Here is a 21,682-nt window from a genome sequence, read left to right on the forward strand (position 1 = left end):
TTTCAAATATGAAGTAATAGTTCATTACTCTAGAGGCCGGGAAACGATGGGTTGCAGGCCAAGTAGATATAGACGGCCGAGCGTAGCGAATCCGGATAGGGATACACAGCCGGCAACCCGGTTTCACGCCGAGATTTGTATAGTGCTTTTCTCAAACTTGCAATAAAATTATAATAAAAATATGATGATGATGATTGTTTCATGTCCTAATGTGATAGGTTATTCAGTGCGTCGAGTATTAAAGGGGAACAAAAATGTGATTATTTTTGCGCTACGACGCGCGGTTTAGGAGATACAGCCCTAAATAAAGATTTCTTTTTTATCACCAGGAAAAGTTATTTACGAGTCATGCAGAAACATTTATATTTCCTAAACCGTGCGTTGTAGCGCAAAAATAGTCAAATTTTCGTTCCCCTTTTAATAGCCCCCAATTAATAATAAAAAAAAACACGAAAAAGAAAAACGTTATGGCAGAATGTCATGAAACAAAAATATTGCTTATAGATTTTTTTTAGAATTTTACGTTAAAAAACAAAAGTAGGTTGCTTTACAGGCCTAGTTGTGTAAGGTTGTATGAAATTCCTTTATTTATAATCTTCACTCATTGCACTGGATACGTAGTATTTCCGGACCGGACCTAATTAGAAGTAAGTCATGTCAACATTTTATTGCAAGTTTGAGAAAAATATTTTTACTAATCGGGGCAGAGGAAGACCAGGAAAGGAAACAAATACATATGTTAACGGTACGGCACCAATCATGGGATATTTAAGAGAAACTTTTGAGTATATTTAATATTTCACCGACATCTATAAAATTTCTACCGCTTTATGTTTTAACAGTTGAATGTCCAATTCGTCCTTTATGTTTTCTATGTATTTAATGAAAGCTACTTAAATATTAGGTTTTTGCTCCAGTTATGGGATGTATGGCGCCCTTAAATTTTAAATTACCAAATAACAATGAAAAATTAAACTTAAGCAGCTCTTTAGCTCTTGTTTATGGTAAAATGTTGCCAGTGATTGAAAACTGATGGTAAATACTTGTTTTGCAGGATTTGTCTATACCATCCCATTACTGGTGCCTGTTCCATTATAGGGGTGTTTAGGTTTACTTTAGTTACATTTTGGGAAGAGAGGCGGGATTAACAAGACACTTAAAATTGGCTAGTAAAAACACTACCGTTTAGTAGAAATAATGAATGATTTCTGATTAGATTCGGCCACTCAAGGATGTTGACATGAGTCTGATAGCGCTTTACTGTTAGGGTAAAGCGCTATCGCAGTCGAGTTCATAAATAAGTATACATATTTGCACCTTAATCCATTGCAATAAGGTGAGAAAATGTATACTTACATATTTATGAACTTCGAGTGTACGATACGGTTTGCGCTACCTACGCGTGAAATGCGCGTGCAAAATCGCGATAATTAAATGCGTGCAGGGCGGTGACGAGATGTATGCTGTGATTTGTGGATTTAGGGAATTTTATATTCAGGTTAATTTGAAAAAATATGGTAAAATGTACTTATTTGTAAGGCTTCCTGCAGGTCGTCTGTTATCAGAATACAATATCGTATACTTATTAGACTTTTATTTTACAGTTTGTTTTTTACCCATTGGGTAATATGATGCTTAGTTACCTAGTGCCAATAAAAATATCTTAGATACCTACATAATTATAATTCATAAACTAAACTGTATTGTGTGTATCTCGACTATCTCGGTAAAGACTGCTGTGGAGATAAATGCATGTATAATAAAGAAGTTAGTTTTAATACAATTATGTCAATTTCACTCTATTTGTTCTCCTAATAAATAAAATACAATACAAATACTCTTTATTGCTTCTTTTGAAAATAATATAAATAATACAGAAAATTAAGAAGAGGTGGTCTTATCGCTAAAAAGCGATCTATTCCAGACAACCTTAAGGTAGCAGAATTTAATAAATATTTATATATTTCTATTATTATCAAAGTAGGATCTATATACATATTTTGTTGTATATTTTGGGTATACTTACCAAAATTTTCATATAACTGAAACTAGTCGTGGAAGAAATATTATCTCACGTAAAATATACCTCTGTATTTGTACCTACTTACTAACTGCATATATTAAGACCATTAATTATAATTAATACGTGTACTTCATAACTAAGACTTACTTTTTAACACAGTAGCAACTGAAATCTCAGTACGATGTTTATTACTTCCAAAAATAATTGAAATTACTGAAAACTGTCTTTCACTCGCACAACGGTTTTCGCGGCACACTTTCCGCGCCAGCGTTTAAATTTGGAACACAAACACGTTCGCGGCGATATTTGAAAATGAAACGTTTTATTTTTTAATTATTATTTTTTTATAGCTAAGGGAGCATGCCACTCTGGCGGTAGTTCGCGACTGTTTGAGTCTGTTTGGGAGCGCACTTGACCTTGCGCGTGCGCAACAGAACTGAGGCGGCTTTCGGCCGGCGGCGCTTGTTTTATAAACGCATAGTATTGTTGTGACAACTTTTCCTGCGTGACGCCGCCCGCCCGTGGGCAGCTCGTCATAACACAGGAAATGTCTATGACAGTAGTGACGTCATCTTGAAGTTCGGAAATCTTTCTAGTTAGGCACATCTTCGGATGACGTTTCTGGGCGAAATTACTATTATGGGTAACGTGAAATGTGCATATAACTTTGCTCTTCAGTGGGTAATTACGCTCCCAACATTTTTTTTTATATTTACATTAACCTCTTTTTAAGTGTTATTACAATTATTACATGATAATAATGATGGTCTTCTTTAAATCGTATAACGATTATTAGTATTTATCAACATACTACAAAAATAGTTTTAAATTTTTGAACAAATTAGGTACCTACCTACATTTTACGGTATATATTTGATTCACAAGAGCTGACACTACACTTCTTCGAAAATAATGATTAAATAAAATTTACCACCCGCCTTTATGATTCAACAAATATTTTATTTTGTGACACATAAACACACACACACAATTTCATTACAATAGATAATTAATCATTCTACATTTCATTTCAGTACAACAATCAAGTAAACATCTTGTTACACACTTCGTCTGTAATCATCCGTTAATAGCGTACCATTAAAACTCATAATTGATTACGAGCCATTAAAGATGTCGCTAAGAATAAGTTACATAAATGTCAACGGGGAAAAGTAACTAAGCGTCTTCGCATACCGATAACGTCGATGAAAATATAATGAACCCTTACTTAGTTCATGATAGAGACGGTAAGACATCTAATGTGTGAATGTCACGCCCTCGCCAAACAGATAATGAAGGACTTTGGAGCAGGCTATCTGGAGCCGAAGGAATTCAAAGCACTACCCTTGAACTCCATAATGCGACACACGGAGATGGCCGAAAAAGCTCTTGAGTAAGGGGTGATTGCACATAAGATCCCGATGATGGGCCGATGGGATCTGCAAGCTCCCCCGAAATTATAAGATAATATATCTAGTCCATTATTTAAATTCAAATTATCGTTAGTTAAGCTCTGGTTTCCTAGGAATAGCGGTGCCATCATATAGCGGCCGTAATGTTACGGACGGAAAAAGAATGTTCCTTCAATCACCGCCCTCTAGGAAACCGCGCCATTTTGTTTACATAGACAACGTTCTAGCTAGTGACGTCATTCAACCACCGTACTACGACCTGCACACATCTGCGAAAAAGTTCAAAGGTGTATGTGACATACATAATACGCATTGGGCAAGCGTGGGGACTGCCTAAGTCGTCGTCGAGGCGGCCTAAGGGCCAACCGCGAACACCGAAGCTCTTAAATTTCGGACATCTTTCTTTTTTACTCCAAATAAGGCGTAATTGGAGTGACAGAAAGATGCCCGCAATTTTCGAACTTCGGTTTTTGCGTTTATAGCCCTGTGCCCAACAGTGAAACGTATATAGCATGAACTATTATTATTGTATTAGCATCTAATGATGTGAACACTGAGCAGGAAACACACCGGTCCTAAAAATTCAAAATTCTACGTAGAGAATTAAATCAAAAATGTCATGCTGGGTCGACATATTTGCCTCATACTCGTAATATGGACGTTGGCCTATGGTTTTACGGTCTTAAAATATCTCGGTATTTTACAATTAAATGAAATAGTTAAAGTATTTATCGAACTGTCAAGATTTAGTATTATTATTTTGTAAACAGGTTTGTAGTAAAATATATTAAGTTAGATAAACTCACATTGTATTGCGATGTTACTCCAAATCTCAAGAGTCACCTCTCCTGTGGCCCTGGTGATCGGCACGAGTCCTTCATCACAACGAGACGAACGTCATCAACTGATGTTTATTCTACTACTGAACATCTCTCCGTCTAAACAGCGTTATCTGTGTTATCAGGCATTGATAAACTGTGTTTAACAACTAGAGAAATGTTCTGTAGAATTTATTCGAGCTACTTTATTGCACAAATATATACAGTAATGTACAAATCGTGGACTTAATGCCAAATGGCATTCTCTACCAGTCTCCCATACAATTGGTACAGAGAGAAAAAAATAATTAAAAAGAAAGGCAAACTATACTTATAAACTACATACATACGCATCATTTCACAGCATCTTTGCAAATGATAGTTGCAGCGACTAGGTATTTTGAGGAAGTAGTCTATAGCCTACATCGACTGCGAAGACTGTATAGACCAATGGCCGATCGGCATTTCTTGCCGCATCGCTCACAGATGTGTCTTGACTCCTGGGGTGGTCCAGCAGCTCTGCGAGTTCGTTTCTGCTTGAGTTGGTCCAACCAGAGCTCGTCGTACTTTGCCATGCCTTCCTGCAGGTTACGACGCCACTCCGGTCTCATCTCCGCACATTCCTCCCAACAGTTAACTGGTATGTTGAAGCCATTCATGTCGCGTTTACAAGAATCCATGAAACGGAGTACGGGTCGACCACCGGTCTCTTAGCTTCGGCAATCTGTCCGAGGATGACTTCACGTGGCAATCTGTCAAGGTCCATTCTATGAACGTGTCCTAGTCATCTCTGTATCAGCATATCCGTTATGCTGTTGCGTTTGGTCTTCGAAAGAACAGCTTCATTCGTTACCCGATCCTTCCAAGTTATTCCTAATATGGTTCGGAGACAACGCATGTGAAATGCGTTTAGGCGACGCTCTTGCTTGGAGTAGGTCGTCCACGTTCATAATATTGATGGATATTCTTCGAAGTCTTGTTTTCGCAAATGCTTCCGTAATATCCGCTTCAAAGAAAACCTACTTGGAGCTTCTCTGATATTTAGAGGGAGTGAAATCCAAAGACGACTAGCCTAGACGGCGAAAGAATTAGTCATAAATCCAGTGCGGTGTGAAGGTATGGTCAGTTTGAGAATACGGGAGGTACGCAGCTCGCATCCTAGACGAGGAGTATCGAAGACGACTTTACTTTTGAGATATCCAGGAGCAGAACTCAAACAGGATAGAAAATAGGAAACAAAGGATCCGGAAGGATCCACGACGATGTATAGAGCGAATTGTGGAAGGCTTTCCAATCCAATTAATGTGTGTGGACTAGTATTTTTTCTTCATTGCCGTTTAGCCAGGCGCCAAAATAACGCAAAAATAGTAGTTTCACCTTAGGCAGGTCTCGGCATATAAATCGTGTTTCGGTCGAAGGTTCGGTAACGACCAAAAAGCTGCCGAACCTTTCGGCCGCACCAATATTTGACTCTAATAATGACCCAACGTTTTTGGTCCCCTCTCAATCATTGTAATAAAATCGTTTTGATAAAATGATGTCTTTCCCGTATACAATATTCAATGGTGTTTATAGTACTATTGTTTCCATCATACAGATTTTTAGAAGTAAAAGGTTAGACCATATACCCTTATATGCACCTCCATCAATAAAACTAGTCTTAAAAGTACATTTATTTCGTGATTTCTGCAGAAAATACGCATCACGCTAACTCTATCTTTAAGAAAAAACCATACGGTTCATACAGAGTAATCGCCTGATGATAAGCAATTACTGTAAATAGCGATACCTGCAATACCAGAGGGGTTGTAAGTGCGTTGCCGGCATTTAATACGGGAGTACGCTCTTTTCTTGAATGTTTGAAAGTCGTATCGGGTCAAAAATACTGGGGGTTTCCTGTTTATCCCACTGTTCATTTATTTATTAAAAATGATTCAGACAACAAGGCGCATATTACAAATGCCTTATAGACTAACATACATATACATTTAATAAAATGAAAACTAAACACTATTTAGGCGACAAAACGGCGTGGCTCCGTTGTATCGACTGCTCTTGCGTCGGATTCGGCAGATTGCCCCATAACCTTTAGAGTTTTTTGGAGTTTAGCTTCGACGGTATCTAGAAATGTATATTCTGCAATAGTCCGAATATCTATGGTCAGCACGTGGCTATATAATACTATAGATAGGATAGATAGGCCTTTCATTATCGACACGCGATGTATGTGTAGAGAGAAGATCAATTATCTACCATACCATTTGTGTAAATACATCCGCTCCGTCTGTGGGTATGAGAATTTCAGACACTGAAATTATTCTGTCTAGTTTAAATTAAATAGGTATCGTACTTTGTTAAGTTGTTTTTTTTTTTAGTTATACCAAGTTTGAGGTTATTTGCAACGTATGTTTAACCGTTATTTTATTTATTTATTTCTAGGCGAGGTGACAAAATTTAAACTAGATATATATACATCTTAATATTATACTACTTGTAGACTTATTGTGCTAAATTTACTTTTCAATAACTCCCCAAGCACAACATTCATTCGTCCCGATTCGAAGATGATTAAGACACGTTTACGATATTGGAAAGATTTTTAAAAGATCGATAACTAAACGACATGTCAAAATTGACGTTTATTTCGATTCCGCTGTGATCCCAATAAGATCTATATACGATATTCCTAACGTCAAAGTTACACATTACGTTAAACAAACAAATTAAAACCTTTGACTAGTCACCCGGCTAGCGTTGAGGGCGTTAGCGACCCAAAAAGCATTGCTAACCTCTTTAAGGACCATTTCGTTATAAAATCGGCTTTAGGCCCAACGAAGTTGGAGGGGTTAAATAGTGAGGCCGAGATAGAGAGTGTGGGTCCTAGCCTTACTGCTAAGGACATTGCTAAAATTATAAAATCAATGTCTGGAGGTAAATCCCCGGGATACGACGGTCTCTCTGTTGAGCACCTCCAACATGCTGGTCCCCACATATCGAGAGTGTTGGCAATGTTTTATACCTTGTGTATCAGGCATTCTTATCTGCCAGATAATCTAATGCGGACGATCGTCGTACCTATTGTTAAAAACAGGACCGGAGACCTGGCAGATAGGAGTAACTACAGACCCATTTCGTTGGCAACAGTCATGGCAAAAATACTTGATAGTGTGCTTAACTCCCAGTTAAATAGCCATGTGAAACTGCATGATAACCAACTAGGTTTCCGACCACAGTTATCTACTGAGTCTGCGATCCTATGTCTTAAGCACACTGTCAGGTATTATGCCAAAAGTAAAACCCCGGTGGTGGCCTGTTTCCTTGACCTGTCTAAGGCTTTTGACCTGGTTTCCTATGATATACTGTGGAAGAAGCTGGAGAATACCAGTGTACCGCAGGAAACCATTAGAATATTTAAGTATTGGTATGGAAACCAGGTCAACTGCGTTAGATGGGCAGACGTGCTATCTGATGAGTACAGGTTGGAGTGCGGGGTGAGACAGGGGGGGTTGACTTCACCTACGCTCTTCAACCTGTATGTTAATGGACTAATCGAGGCGCTCAGTAGAACCCATGTCGGCTGTCATGTGGATGGAGTTTGTGTCAACAACATAAGCTATGCGGACGACATGGTGCTGCTGAGCGCGTCGGTGTGTGGGCTGCGTAAACTGTTGCGAATTTGCGAAACGTATGTCTCAAATCATGGTCTTAAATATAACGCAACCAAGAGTCAGTTCATGGTGTTTGAGTGCGGTCGCAAGAAGACAATGGATATTCCTGCTATTTGCCTCAATGGTACCCCCATAGATAGAGTGGACCATTTTAAGTACCTAGGCCATCTTCTCGCGACCGACCTCAAGGACGACCTGGATATGGAGAGGGAACGAAGGGCCCTGTCGGTCCGGGCGAATATGATCGCCCGCAGATTTGCAAGGTGCTCAAAAGAGGTTAAAGTCACACTATTTAGGGCATTTTGCACTTCCCTCTACACTTGCAATTTGTGGGCACAGTATACGCAACGGGCATACGGGGCCCTTAGGGTCCAGTACAACAATGCGTTCCGGGTGCTGATGGGGCTGCCCCGTTTCTGTAGCGCATCAGGGATGTTCGTGACGGCGCGCGTGGACTGTTTTTATACTACCATGCGTTCACGCGCAGCATCCCTGGTGCGCCGGGTGCGTGGCAGTCCCAACAGCATCCTACGAATGATAGCGGATAGGGTCGACTGTCCCTACTTGTCGCACTGTGAGGGATTGCATTCCCCCATCAGTGTTGTTTTATTTTAAATTAGTGTTTGTTGTACCTACTAACCCCTTAGTTTGTAAGTTCTACTAATGAAAATATGTGTCCATGTGTTACATGTAATAAAAATATTCATTCATTCATTCAAAGTTGGTTGCCCGAATCGAGCTGCTTCTGTCAAAGTCAATTATACGACATACAAACGATATCTAAATGAAAACTTGTCTAAACCAGAACTTATCGTTATCGTATCTCATTTTTCGAATCGGGCCGATTAACAATTTTCAACAATTTTAATCACTTATATGAGACTTTTCAGAAAATAGTGTACCCAATTAGTGTAATTTGTTAAAAAAATTGATTGCTGTCAATTTGTTACGATAATGAAGCATTAAATTTCAATAAAAACGTGGTTCTGGTGTTCAATTCATAAACTATAAGCGATATTACAATGTATAAAAGGCAAAAAAGTGATTTTCATTAAGATTTTATGCTTAATTGTCTACTACTTTAATAAAACTCCCATATTTTAGGTGAGAACATGGACAGAGATACTAGAACTAAGTACCTATTACACTGTTTCTAAATCTATTATAACTTAAATAGGGAAGTAGTTTTTTCTTTATATTTTGCCCAGAAGAGATCTTTCTTTAGCATTAAGAGTCTCACGAACACGCCGCTCCCATACAATCGTAATTATTCCCATTTTAAAACGACATGCTTAAAAATTACATGAAACTTGGCATTGATGGACATATACGTAACATAAATCTATGTCTGGTACAAGGATTACTATTTTTAGCAATGAAAACTAGTACAGTCAAGTGTAAAAATATACCATAGATACACAAGTTGTTCAAAAATATGTTTCATAGCTCTTATGTCGGCGAAAAGCTATGGGACATATTTTTGAACAGGTTGCGTGAACCCATTTTTTTACACTTGACTGACAGACATAGTCAGACCAAGACAAGTCTGCAACGATTTTGATAGCAAGTAGAACATATTTTAAAATGAGAGCGTAACTTGGATTGTATGGCGGCGGCTAGGTTCGTGTGACTCAAGAACGCCGACTGTACAGTCACGTCTGAAAATATCGATACGAAAATGTGCCAAAAATATGTATACACTACATTAATATATGGGCAATAAAGTCGTGTATACATATTTTTGGCACTTTTCGTATCGATATTTTCAGACGTGACCGTATCATGCACCTACATAATTACGTAACATATGTTTCTTTGTGTTTATTTTATGAATAATTTGTACCGTTTTCTTTATTGAGGTATGCAATAAAGAGTAGTGTATTGTAAAATGTGTTGTTAAAGCATCAATATTTGCATACGGGACCCTAAAAACACTAGTAAGAACAAAATACAATACGCAAATATTTGTTACAAATGTAAAAAAAATGTTATATTAACATAGAACGTCATCTTGGAAAATGACTTGGAAGTTTTATTTGAGTAGATCCGGTCCATCTTCGGGTTAGTTGTAAAGTGGACTGCAAACAAGACTTTTTGACAGTGACCAATTAGACGAAGTGGTATCATCGGTGCAAATTATTCAATACGTTGTCTATAAAAACTATTGACAGACCGTTCCTAAGAGATAACTAACTTTTTATACAGCCTATTATGTGTCCCACTGCTGCCTTTCATCACGGTTTGGTTGCCAGTGCTGGAGCCAGTTGCTGCAAGATGCGTTGAGGATCTATTTTTTGGTCTGCCTAACCTGCGGTATCCATTCGGGAGCCAATTTTGGCCCACCGATCCGGGTGCATCCAGTAGACATGTTCAGGCCCAGGGATCGGAAACCGGTATTTTCTATATGGGAACGAAAACGGTATAGATATTGGCACACCTCAGTAAAAAGATACAAGAAAAATAAACGATTACTTACTACTTCGTTCTTTGTTAATTATTCAATTTCTAATCGAACTCGTTATCTAAAAACATAACTGAGCCTTATATTTGGAGTATAATATAAACCGAAATATATAAATATTTCGACGTTTTTGCAAAAAAACCGGTTCCGATCCCTGGTCCCACGCAAACAACTCGACGTTTAAAATTAAAATACCCCTGGTAAAAATTATAGCCGCGCCATCTATTGTGTTAAAGCATAATATGTGTCTCTCATCATATATATCGGAGCGGCCAAGGCACTCACAAATATCTGAACACGCCCCTATTGTCAAGGCGCTAGAAAAGAAAAGAAAAGAAAGAGTGCGTGTTCAGATATTTATGAGCACCTTGGCTGCCCCGATATATCTGATGGCTACTGTTCAATCACTGAAAAGTGACGGTCGGATATCGGATGCTGAACGTGTGTGACACTGAGCGTGCATATCTGTGTTAGTTGACCGAGCGTTAGCGAAGGTGTCGGTAGCGAATAATTATATGATACTTAGTTTAAGACAGTCTCCGAATTATTATGCGGATCCGCACGTCGCTCCGGTGCACGGTGTGCGAACAGGACACCATTATGTACGTGGTACTAGCATAGCGCTCTGTCTCGCTCACACACTGAAGCAGCGTGTGGGTGTACATAGTATGGTAACCGGATATAGTACAAGTTAGCATGGCTTAAATGTAAATGAGTCAATTGTTGCGAATTCGTCAATATTCATGTCACAGAGCGCCAAAAAGCAGTTTTTTTTTTTTAAGGAAAACCAAACTTCTTAATTCTTAGAAGAGATTTTCGTAGAGTTAACAACTTAACAATGAGATTTAAATATTTATCTTCTCATTGACTCCATATACTCGCGGCTAATTTACAAAGATTTCGTAATCCTCGTAAACCACTTCAAGTCTGGTCTCCCACTACAGATCATTGTTGCATATACATATATAGCTCAAATACAAAATAAATACACTGTTTATTTCTTAGAATATGATACAAATATTATAAGTAATTACAATAAGTACATTCTGCCTCTATACGGCGTAGAAATTATGCTATAATCGGCGCCAGTTATTCAATAGCGAACATTGACGCCTGCTACCACGAAGCTTTATTTCGAATAACGACACGTTCTTTTTTGTTCAACGTAATGAGCAGACATAGGAATCCGCGGGGCAAAATTGCTTGACAAGTAGGGAGTTCCTGTATCGATAAACTCAACTATCGATGCTAGTTCTACATACTTGTGATCACTCAAGGGTTTGCTTCTAAAATATGTTTTATTAAGGCAAGGCCGGACGTGCTACTGTCAACATGGTAAGACTTCAGTGTTGGTGCAATAAAGAATATTTACTTACTTACTTCTGGAAATACCGGTGTGCTCATATTACCAAAAATGTTTACCACAGGTTGATAAATAAAACAAATTGTTCCTCACTTCGATAATATTTAAATATCGAGTTTTTTCACAAGTTACGTCACTTTCCTTTACCACGGTCTTTTTAAGAGATATCTCGTCACCATCATGCCATAAAAGGACTTATAGGTTTCTTAGATGACGTAGGCCGGAATTCAAATATTTTAACTTCTTTTGGAACCTAGGACAAGTTTCCTTTCAAATATTACACTAAAATGGGCTAGCATTTATTTTACAGACAGCAAAATATTTAATACACTTATCTGTACTAAAATCAGCCGAATACGAATAACATTATAAGTGCAACATACATCCTGAGACAATTCCCACTAAAAAAAATATAAAAAAATAAACGTTTATTCACGTTTCATGCCTTATAAGTATTTACAATATACTTCTGCCAAACCACAGAGTGGTTTGTTGGCAGACGAAGCTCCTATAAAATGTAAGCTAGGTAGTCTATATGTTACTTATATTTTTATCTATTTAACCCCTTACCGCATGCGCAGCCCTATATGGCAGTTATAATATTCAATTCTATTGATAGTTAATAAAGTTTATTTTTTAACAGATATAATACTTTTGTTTACGACATGAAGTAAGGGGTTAACGCTACAATCTGATCATACAGTATAAAAATGCAGTGCATGTGTACAATTTATAGCGGTTGTATTTTACCTTTTATTTTATTTAATAGATTATTGCTAAGTTTCTTTTTAAATGTTCGTTTTGTTATCCTTTTGGTCTTCAAATCCGATGGTATCTCGTTATAGATCATAGGGACTAAATATTTTCTACATCTCTGGCCAAAATAATTAGTAAAACTAGGTACTAGCAATTTATTATTATCTCTGTTTCTTATTAACCTTTGATTGACAATAGGTATTTTAAACTCATCATTATACATTTGTTCCATAGCTAAGAATAACGTGACGTTTTCATGAACTGTTAAAATTTTACATTCTAAGAAGAGTTGTTCATAGGTAGTACTTTTACATTTAAATTTAGTTTTTAGTTTTTATTGATTTGTAAGATTTACAAATCAATAATATTTAAGTGGCATTGTCATCGGTTTGAGGTCTAAAATGTGAGGTAAAATAGAACTGTTGTTGAAAAATATGGGTACATACCTACATTCAAATAATGAATAATTGACTCTTAAAAATACAATTTTATCTGCTCTACTGCCCATGCCGATTATTATTTAATGAATTGACACAAAAAAACTATTTCCTGTTCCTAACAGTTCTGAATAACTCTATTTCGCTACTGGCCTTATACACCTAAAATGAGCAATTGTATGTATTAATGTGTGTGCTTATTTTTTTCACTTTTCGATTTTGAATGGATACAATAAATAATAATCATAACGATCCAGCGAAACGATTGCTTGCTACTAACAGTCGTTTTAGGGTTCCGAAGTCAACTATTAACCCTTATAGTTTCGCCATGTCCGTCTATATGTCTATCTGTTTGTCAGTCTGCGGCTTTAGTCAGTGTTTGTTAGTGCTAGAAAGCTGAAATTTGGCATGCATATATAAAATAAAATTTCAACACGAATATACTGAATCTTCAAAAACCATTTTTTGATAAACATAATATTCTCAGATATAATCGATCTGAAAGAAAAAAAATGTGTGACCCCCACTCTAACATTTGAACCATGGGGCCAAAATATAAAAAAACATCGCGAAAGTAAAGCTTAATAAAGACTTTAAAGGAAAACGAATAGTAAAATCTAATCGGTTTAGCCGGTATGAAGTTTTTTGAAAAAACTCTTTCTTGACGGACGGGTAACTGCGGAACTTGGCCTGTTTTTATGTTTTAAATTGATCCGAATAATTTTCTAGTTTTGTATATTACACGTATTTTTATATGCTGCGCATCAGGCCACAATTGTTGATGTCGGGCCTAAACCTAAACTCTGTTTATAGTGTTTATACATTTGATTTTGTTTGTACAAATCAACGAACTTTCAATAAAACAGCGTGTATATCCCAGATAGCTACATATTGGGTAGGTGTAGGTAACAATAGTGAGGCAATTTAATAGTGCAAGTACATTCCTAATTTTAATTCACTTTGTCGGTTGTAAATACGAATGATTTCTAATGGCATCTTTATTGCAGCAGCGCTTTGTAGGTATCTAGTTGTATGTTACCTTCAGCCTGAAAAAGGCACAATTTTAATACAGAGGGCCTACCGCCAAAATCGACAATCTTTGTCTACCTCTCTGTCTCTATGGCGCTTGCACATTCGATCTTGGCGGTAGGGCATAGGTTCCGAGAAAATCGCCTTTCTCCCTGAATTCACGCACTACAAGCAAAACTCCCGAAAGCGTTAAACTACAAAAGTTATTTCACGAGGTATTCAATACAGTTTAATTTTAATAATGAGAAATTATAGGAAATTCCGGCCCGTTTCCTGCAATAACGAACTTTGGTCTTATTAATACCAGTAAGTAATAGTTATTCCTAAAAGAGCTTTGGCCAATTATCGGCTGACATTTATACGGCCTTGGGCAGTCAACACTGGATTAACATTCTAGAAAGCACCTTCTTAATTAAGGCGGAAAGTTTAACGGTAAATGAGTTTTAACCCCGGTTATTTAAATTGTGAGAACCATGAGAAGTTTATGCACTTTTTAATATCAATAGGCTTGTATAATTTTAGTCCAATTCGAGCTAACTAGTGCGCTGTTTCGATAAGAGTAAATACTGATAGCACTACGAAAAAATATATATTTCAGGTATAACAATTCATATGACACATTACAAAAAAAAAAAAAAAATATAAATGATTACAAATATTCTAAATAAACTAACACAAATTACGTATTAAGCTACAAAAATAAATAATTATTATAGTATACAAATAAATTTAATAATTATTAGCGGCACTAGGTAGACATCATTACTTTGTACTCGTAGTTGTACAATACAATGCAATACGAGTATCACAATACAATAGCAATAAATAATCATTATTGTGGAATTGGTATTTTGGGTGAATTTATTCGAATTTTTAATTATTAATAATTTCATTGTAATTACTTTTTGTATACGAGTAGGTACTAATATAGTCTAAGGAATTGTAACTAACATTTTTTTATGGGCACCCGGCCTGAAATAAACGAGTATTTAATTTAAATTAATTTAAAAAGTGGTGCACATTTTGCACGATATGATAAACCTAAGTTTAATATACAATGTTTATAATCGTTATATGTCCCGTGTGTTTTATCGAGATTGTCACACAAGAAATTTGTTGAGTATGTCGTTGTATATTATCAGATGACTGGTGATGAAAGCAAATAGAACACTGTCACGTGCTGCCTGTCTGTCTATTGATGATTACGATTATTTTCATTGTGAGGTGAAACAATGATGAGTCAGGATTACATGTGAGCAGTTTCGGATTAATCATTTGAATTTTTCCTTTGGATTTATCCTTTAATATTAAGGGCATGTTTCACACTGTCCAAGTAAAGTATTGGATAGCTAATTAACAAATAAATTAACTGCCAGATAAAACTACCTTCAGTTGTTAAGGTATTCATTTACCAGTTAAGCTTACATATTTAAACAATTTGGAACGCCAGCGATGACTTTATTCGTCAGATAAGTGGCAAGTAGCTTATTCAGGACTTTACTTGGACATTGTGGCACAGGCCCTTAGAATGAGGTGCAATTGGATAGTAAAAAAAAGGCTTTTTAAATCATATTCAAAGTATTATGTGAGTAAATAACGGCAAAAACCATTGCTGTAACAAATAAATACTTATATTGATATATTAATAGCTACATGCGCGTGCACTTCCGGAAAACAAACGGCGGCACTTCCGGCCGCTTCCGGCTCCTGCGAGCATAGACTACTTCACTAGATGGAGCAAATACGACGATGCCGCTAACGCGTTTAGGCGCTTTCAAATCTTATAATTATTAAACAGTTCAGTTTATATCCTGTGCGTGACAATGTCACGAAAAGCAAAACGAACTAAATCCAGAACTTAATATTTTACAGTATTATAGTTGAATGAGGCATTTAACGGATTTATCAAAAGTCATAATTTTTTGTGATGTATGTAAGTTGTGTTTGGGTAATGTTTCAGACATTACTTAAAGATAACTCATATCATTAAACCATTTATGTTTTTTTCTATCCCACTACACCACCGCAAAACCCACAGATTACTTAAAAAAAATACTGAGTGAGACGTTTTCAACATCATACCCATATCTTGTTATACATAATAATAAGTCATAATTCGTAAACTACCTCTACTCTCTAAATGTGTGACGTACTTTATGGGTAACCCTACTAGCCGTAAATCCGTACTATTCTTATTAGTTATTAATTAGGCAATAAATTGCTCTGATATGTACGAGTAGACTGATGATTTTAGGAAAGTATGACTATTTAAAAGTGGTTGTTGCTAGGCCTACTCGAATAATGAATATTTTGACTTCGACTTAAATTAATTTAAACGAAAACCTAATGAGAAATCTACTGGAGATAATCTAGACATACGGTAAACGGTACATTTGCCGCCGCACGCGCAACTCCCGCGTGAAAGGATCCTTGCAATGTCAAGCTAAAAATATATTTGACCACTTCACTCTCGCCGTTTCTGTTATTGTTTACTACTATAAACAAACATGCTTATATAATATAAATACTTACATGTCGTTTACGTTTAGTGTTGCTATGCGTCAGAATTTCTCTTGACATGTCAGGATTATTGATCCTTTGTCAGGATTGCGAGGGGCATGGCGAGTGTCAAAGTTTTTTAGAAACATCAACTAATTACTAGAAGCTAGGTAGCTAAAAGTTTGAAGTTGGGCAGAGTAAAGGAAAAGTTATGCTGTTGCATGGGGTTTGGCAAGGGGGGCAGGGGAGAGAAGAAAATTTCTAAATATATATACATACATACACCCACCCCTTGGCCATCGGCCATATAAACAGCCCCCCCTCCCCCCTAGCCTATCAACTGGCCAAGCCCATGTACTGTAGCTACAGCATAGATATTTAATTTTCCAGAAATTACCTTGCACGAAATGTCAGGATTTTTAGGGTGAAGTCAGGACATGTCAGGATATAGCATTCTTTTCAAATGACAATCCTATATACGTTCGTCGATGTACTTACGATTGTCATTTCATTTTGGCTACGGCTACGACGCCTTCATTCGTATTGGTAAAGGAATTCGGTTTTCCTGTTTCCAACTGAAAGAGGGAAAATTGCTCTGTTCGTATTAAGTGCGTAATAGTGTCCTTGAACGTCTTTATGGTGGATTTAAATATGCAGAACGGACTCTGGTAAACAAACGAACTTCCTGATCTTTTGAGTTTTGAGTAAGACGTTTTTCAATGCGACATGTACATTTTGCAAGAGTATTTATAATAGGTACTTGTTATAAAAAAAAATAAAGGTATTGCTTCATATTAAGATAAAGTAATAATTACTGCATCTAACGAGAAAACTATGCTTTAATAATGCGGTAATGGTCTAGACCATATAATATAAGGTTATTAGAACTAATCAAAGGGGGCACTAATATCTAGGAAACGATCGGCTCTTGAAATATCACGAATGCTATAACACGACATAAACGCCAAAGCGCTATTCGATACGCACCAAAAGCAAGTGCTAGGGATATGCTCAAGCTTTCTTATATGCTAAGATGGAAAGAGGCAGATGATAAAGACACATAGTGGAAACCTACGAAATGGCGGTGTCACTGGGAATTCGTTATACTGCTATGATCATAGGCCATTGCGTCTATTGCAAACGATTTAAGCATTGCTGCTTAGACAACGGATTTAGTGACTGTGGTACTGATATAATTAACTTATAGCTATTTTCTAGGTTTATTGACTTGGCAGCTAAATGACATTAAATTCACGTATACAAAGCATACTTCCTTACTCATGTCATACATACTCATATGCGACACAATTGAGTAGATTCATATCAGTCAAATATGTCTAGGAGGGTAAACGTTCCTATAGGTAGTGTTTAACAGGATCATTCCAAAAGTTAACACTTCAATCAATTGTTTATTTCATTAACAATACAGTATTGTGTTTAAGTATTTTTACATGCTAACTTACATTAATTAGGTAGTCGTACAGTACAGTACAATACATTAGGAACATACACAAAAATAAAAAATAATACAAACATCACTAAAATGTCAAAAGGCTAGATTATAATTCAGGATCAGGATATTAAAAAATATATATCAATTATGAAAACAAATCAAGAATTCATGGCATGTAATATATGTAAATAATCGCAAAAATAAAATAATAATAATATTTTTATTATAGGTTTATGAACTATGTCCTTGAAATATTTCATTAATACTATAAAAACAGCATTCTAACAGCAAAGTCCTTAACTTAATTTTAAATTCCGCGTGTGATGTGATCATTTTTAGGTGTACTGGAAGTTTGTTATATGCCTTAATGGCCTGATATTGCGTAGTGTTGGAGTACTTTAAGATTAGGACTAATTGTTGTGTTGAGGTTTTTTTCCTTGAACACAATACATATATGTCATATATAAACACGCTGTCAAATACTAAGAACATAAATATTATTAAGACATTCCTTTTCTTTGTACACAGGCGATAAGTGAAGTGTTTATTTAAAAATTTCAATGTTACTTACATAAACTTAAACTTTTGTAATTTGGTCCTTTAAAGCACTCTTGTCCATGAATTTTTTTTGTGATGTTTCATAAATATGACTTCATTGTCAAAACTCCCACGGAGCCCAAGCCTTTTTATAGAGCCATAAAAGTGTGATTGCTACCTTTATAGGCCTTTTGTCATGTGGCAATGACACGGGTCAACGCCGACGCGAATTTTGTGGGACCCGATAGCCCTAAAAATATATTAATTATTATTCTAAAGTGTAATCTTTAAGAAAATAATAATTAAATAATGTAAAAATCAGAAGGAATTTATTTTTCACCAGTTTTTGAATTTGATATATTTTCAAAATAGTTCATAACTAATTAAAAACTGACGCCAACGCCTTGCATAAGTTAACTCTTGTCAAAATGTCAAAACTAAAGTTTCTTGGTCGAAATATTTACCTAGGTAGGTAGGTGCCTATTACCTTTAGAATTATATGCTATTATAACCAAATAACATACAACGCAACTTAACATACAGTACAAAATACACTTCCACAAGTAATGTTATGAAAGACTGTATTTTTTTAACTGAAAAGCGGTTTAGCAAGTAATAAAATGATTAGTATAAAAAAGGCATCAATTGTACATGATAGGGATCATATAATTGGGCAAATGAACTTTTTTGTGTTGTTATTTTGTCCGGTTGTCCAAGGGACAATAGTGGCACAGTTTCTTCGAAGAGATGTTGTATGATGAATTAATACCTATAACATGCTCAGTGGATGGCGTGTTATAGAAATGGCATACTAGAACAAAAATTCATGTTTGATACAGTAAAATACTATAAAATCAGGATTTTAAAAGCGGTTGTCCAAGGGACAACAAACCCGTAACCATGGCAACGAATGACACTAAAAAGTTGATCCACCCAATTGCACTGACGGAACCAAAGTTCGTTTGGCACTGCAAGCGTGGGCCGCAAGGTGGACTGAACTTCACCTTGATTTTTTATTAAAAAAGGTTTTATCCACAAATTAACGCGAATATCATTATTTTCCGTAAAACAAACATACTCTGAATTATTCATGATTAGCACAAAAACCGATTCATAGGTAGTTCCTAGTCATTATTCTTATTTTAACACGATCTCATGACCTTTTGCGTCTTGTTCCGGTTTTAATTTAAGACAAATGTAAATTAATGGCTCATTTAGTGAAAGAATGTAGTTTTTGCTACAGATTGATTAAGTATGGACATTTCATAAACTTCCTGTTGCATACTGTAAATGTTTCTATTTCTGCGAATGTTTCTAATAGTTATACTTCCTGTTGAGCTCGTGCAGTTGCCGTCAGATACATGCCTTGCGAGCAAGGTGATCACAAATATCTGAACATGACTCTGTTGTCAAGCCTTGATAACACCTTGACAGTCAAGGCGTAAGAGATCAAATACAATTTTTTATTTTCGTACAAGATCTCGTCGAACGATGGCCCCATGTTTTTATAAGTATATGGAGTCGCCATCACGTAATATACTCGTATTAGTAGTTTTTTTAGTAAATGAACAGTAGTAAATGAAATATTATTAAAATTTTAGTTATAGTATTATTTTAAAATTTATTTCAACCAAAAGAAACTTGAAGGAACTATCATAGGGACCATCATTTGATGCGAGAGGATAGTTAGTATTATACCTAATCTTTCTAAGTTTTACATAATACAAACATTTTTACTTTCCCACACTAGTGCTATAAGCAATTTCCGTGCCTATGTGGAAACTTTAAAGGGCCATACGTACTGTAAAACGTTGTACGATACACGTGCGAATAGGTAATTCGCAAATCGTGTCAATTTAAATCACTCTCTTCGGTCTTGAATTTATCGCCACTCGTAGCGAATACCCTACTTTCCGCACTTGTTCAGTTAGCGCGACCATAATATTTTCCTTTATTATGTATGTCTCCATTGATCCTTTACAATTGTTAAAGTAAAACAATTGTACAATGATGAGACAATCGGACTTACAATCCGGTGAAGTAAACAGTTACTGTAAAGTAGGTGACCGGTTTATATATTTTGGTCAATCATTGACACTGCATTGTCGTTGCCGGGGTGACTTGACCTGACTGACTCGTGTCACAACCGGACGGGCGCTGGCTGACCCTTTGAGCAATAAAAGGCACATTGGCCCAATGGCGCAATTGTCGTGGCTAATGCTAAAATTTCGTGACTTTACCACGCGATACATAGAAAGAGAGAAAAGAAAGAAAGAAAATACATCTATTTAACGCCACAATAGTACATAAGAAAAAGAAGACATGCAGACATAAAAACACTGGACGCTAAAGTAGGATAAGGTATCGACGCTTAAGAATCAATACTGTCTAACATTTTTTACGTTTTTTACCTTTTAATGCAGTTAGATGCAGAAAAAGATAACGAACATAACTGCATTGAAAGGTAAAAAACTTAAAAAATGTTAGTTAGACAGTATTGATTCTTAAGCGTCGGTATATTAATCGTCTACTTTTTATCGGTGCGGACGTTGTAGTAGTTTTGTATGTTAGCGGCACATAATATGCGTTCTTTGTCGTAAAATGGCTGAAACTACGAGTATAATCTTTTATTATATCTATAATATAGTTCACCCTTTATTGTGGAAAATCCACTAGGATTTAGGGAGTGGCTAAAACATTTTAGGGTCCCACCTAAACCGCATTGGGGTCAAGCCTCTCCAAAACCAAAATTCTAAATCCATCATTGGAAGAATCTTCAAACTTCATATTTTTCAAAAGCGACAGGAAACTAATACAAAATGTTGCTCACGACAAATACAAGTAAGCTGAAAACAACGATGACAAGAGTTGATATTTTTTATGATAAGGAAGACGTATCACCTAATGGTATTCAATTACCGTCGCCTACGAATGGACAGCTGCATCACCAGAGGGGTCATCATGCTTTAAATTGAAGTAATTAATACATCAAACAAACAACAAACACAATCCAAACTGTTCCGGTTTTTATTTTCATTAACTATTAGGTAACTTTTAAGCGGAGGTTTACAAAGTGTCTTACCCTCTTTACTTTGTCAAGAGCTGATATTTACGTAAATAATGAGTCATCAAACAAAAAAAAACAAACATAATTCAACTTCTACCGGTTTATTTTCCTTAACTATTAGGTAACGTTGTAATGGGGGGTTTACAAAAAGTTATCCTT

General features: G+C 36.1%; 2 protein-coding genes across 18 annotated transcripts in view; one reads left to right on the forward strand and one right to left on the reverse strand.

Moving 5' to 3' along the window:
- Window positions 1-21,682, forward strand: part of LOC133524685 (neurobeachin) — a 963,862-nt gene that overhangs the window by 911,460 nt on the left and 30,720 nt on the right. The window lies entirely within an intron of this gene.
- Window positions 1-21,682, reverse strand: part of LOC133524691 (facilitated trehalose transporter Tret1-2 homolog) — a 58,624-nt gene that overhangs the window by 25,820 nt on the left and 11,122 nt on the right. Inside the window, exon 1 of one of the 2 annotated variants that reach the window (XM_061860816.1) lies at window positions 4,242-4,260. The exons of the other annotated variant lie outside the window; for it this stretch is intronic. Coding sequence (XP_061716800.1) covers window positions 4,242-4,243 — 2 coding nt within the window. The 5' untranslated portion in view covers window positions 4,244-4,260. Of the gene's footprint in view, window positions 1-4,241; window positions 4,261-21,682 lie in introns of those variants that run through there. 2 annotated transcript variants of the gene reach the window in all.

This window comes from Cydia pomonella, chromosome 14 (genome assembly GCF_033807575.1).
Source record: "Cydia pomonella isolate Wapato2018A chromosome 14, ilCydPomo1, whole genome shotgun sequence".
Lineage (NCBI taxonomy): Eukaryota > Metazoa > Arthropoda > Insecta > Lepidoptera > Tortricidae > Cydia > Cydia pomonella.